Here is a 2069-nt window from a genome sequence, read left to right as displayed (position 1 = left end):
CTAGGCACATGGCCATCACATTTTCTTCTGTAAAATATTACCTGCAACCAGGGTTTGGGAGAATAAAGTGGGATAATGACCAAAAGCAATTAGCAATTTACTGGCACTCAACAAATGTTAGTTACTGGGAACCCAGCTATATTTGAGAAGAATTAAACGATTTCCCCCCCAGATAGAGGAGAACTGGCTTGTTGAAAACGGAAGAAAGATATCCCTGGAGAGTTAGTGAAGGGCACTGATCAAGGGTGCGAGAGGGAGTGGGGATAAGGCAAGGAACAAGCACATCCACAGCTCATCTGAATGCGAGTGTCTTGAACGCACTGGAACCAAGATGATTCTTGAAGGAATATCCCACTTCCACTAAATAGTAGTTTCTTACCAAGAAGAAACAGTTGAATTATTCTTAAAGCATACATGTTCACATTATTATATGATAAACTTTGTCGGTGGAACGGCCACCCGCGGTCTCCTGCGCAGATGGGCTCCGTGGCCTAGCGCCCTGGTCCCCGCCGCCCGTGATCGCGCTCCCAGTCCCGCGAGGGGTCGTCGCCGAGGCTTCACCCAGCCCACAGGCAAAAGCATGGCAGCCATGCCCTCCAGCGGCCCACTCGTGGCCACCCACGACTACTACCGGCGCCGCCTGGGTGCCACTTCCAGTAACAGCTCCTACGGAAGTGCCGAGTGCCCTGGGGAAGCCATCCCCCACCAGCCCGCTCTCCCCAAAGCCCACCCAGGACACGGGTGGGCTAGCTTCTTTTTCAGGAACTCCACTCTCCCGTTCATGGCCACAGTGTTTGCGTCCTCAGAGCACTCGGAATCTGCCCAGGCCTCCGCCAGCACGATCACCTATGACCTGGCTCGGGAAGCCGTGGGGAAGCAGCAGCCTGGCAAAACCAACTGTAGGCCCCCGTCCTGAGTGGCCCCCAACAGCTGCCAGGCTTCCTTCCAAGGCACTAGGCTCATCAGAGCCCCCCCTTCCCTCCCGACACTAAGCGGGCTGCAGCCAGCGGAAGCAGTTGTTTTTTAATATTAAAACAGCAAAACACCAAAAAGGAAGTTGAGAGGACCCCACTCCTTACTATCCAAGCCACACAAGAGCCTTCCTGACACCCCAAAACCCTGTGCCTTGCACCAAGTGGAAAATAAACTCCAAGGAGCCGGCAAAAAAAAAAAAAAAAAAACAGTCAATCCTCTACAATTCAAATGTCCAGGTGAAGATTATAATCTTCACATATTAACTATTTGTTTACGTATCTAGAAGAAACAGCTCAATTAATATAAAAACATGTTTAGTAAAGATTACATAATAGTTTATCTGCTGTAGCTTAACTCCCAAATATTCAGTTTCAGGTTTCAAGTATTAACTTTATTTTCCATGCTTGTGTATCTTTGTATCCCCGACTTCTCAGCAAAGAGAGAGAGAAGAAAAAGGACCTAAGGTGTTCTCCAGGACACATCCTTGGGGTGACAGTGATGCGCAGCAGGACCCTGTAGGGCTCCTGGGCACAAAAGCCTTTCTGTGTCCCCCATTCCTTGATTACAGGAAACCGGCTTCATTCAGCCTCCACGACCTTCCCTGAGTGCGGAGGAGCAGGTTCAAACAGATGCTAATTAGGGAAGGGAGGGGATACAGAGACAAGGGAGGAACAGTCAAGAGAAACAATAGTGTAATTTTGGGGCTGGGTCCTGGTTCCCCCCAAGGGATACACACACTGTAACAGTATCTTTGAGCTGCTCTGCAGATACTGAAGCCCTCACCAGGTGGGAGAAGTTAACGGTTAATTACAGTATGCTGCCTATGCTGCCCAGCAGCACGTAGACCCCAGACTAGTTGGAACCAGAAGGTGGATGATGCTGACGCCCACTTACCTCCCCACCAGCCAATCAGAAGAATGTCCACGAGCTCATCACATTCTCCTTGAACCATTACTATAAAATTTCTCACTACCCCCTCCACGTTGGGACGCACAGTTTTGAGGGCATTAGCCACCTGTGGCCCCGTTTGCCTGGCAAAACAATAAAGCTATTCTCTACTTCACCCAAAACTCTGTCTCTGAGATTTAATTCAG

The 2069-nt window shown here is 49.7% G+C and overlaps 1 protein-coding gene across 1 annotated transcript; it reads left to right on the top strand.

Moving 5' to 3' along the window:
- The first annotated feature begins 580 nt into the window (after nucleotides 1–580).
- Nucleotides 581–1615, top strand: LOC132418840 (pancreatic progenitor cell differentiation and proliferation factor-like). Its single transcript, XM_069540350.1, has 3 exons — nucleotides 581–711; nucleotides 749–899; nucleotides 1544–1615. Exons 1-3 carry the CDS (start codon nucleotides 581–583, stop codon nucleotides 1613–1615), a joined length of 354 nt encoding a protein of 117 aa, XP_069396451.1.
- The last annotated feature ends 454 nt before the right edge of the window (nucleotides 1616–2069 follow it).

The sequence above is a fragment of the Delphinus delphis genome, chromosome X (genome assembly GCF_949987515.2).
Source record: "Delphinus delphis chromosome X, mDelDel1.2, whole genome shotgun sequence".
Classification (NCBI taxonomy): domain Eukaryota; kingdom Metazoa; phylum Chordata; class Mammalia; order Artiodactyla; family Delphinidae; genus Delphinus; species Delphinus delphis.
Note: the sequence above shows the minus strand (reverse complement) of the source record. Positions and strands in the feature narration are given on the sequence as shown.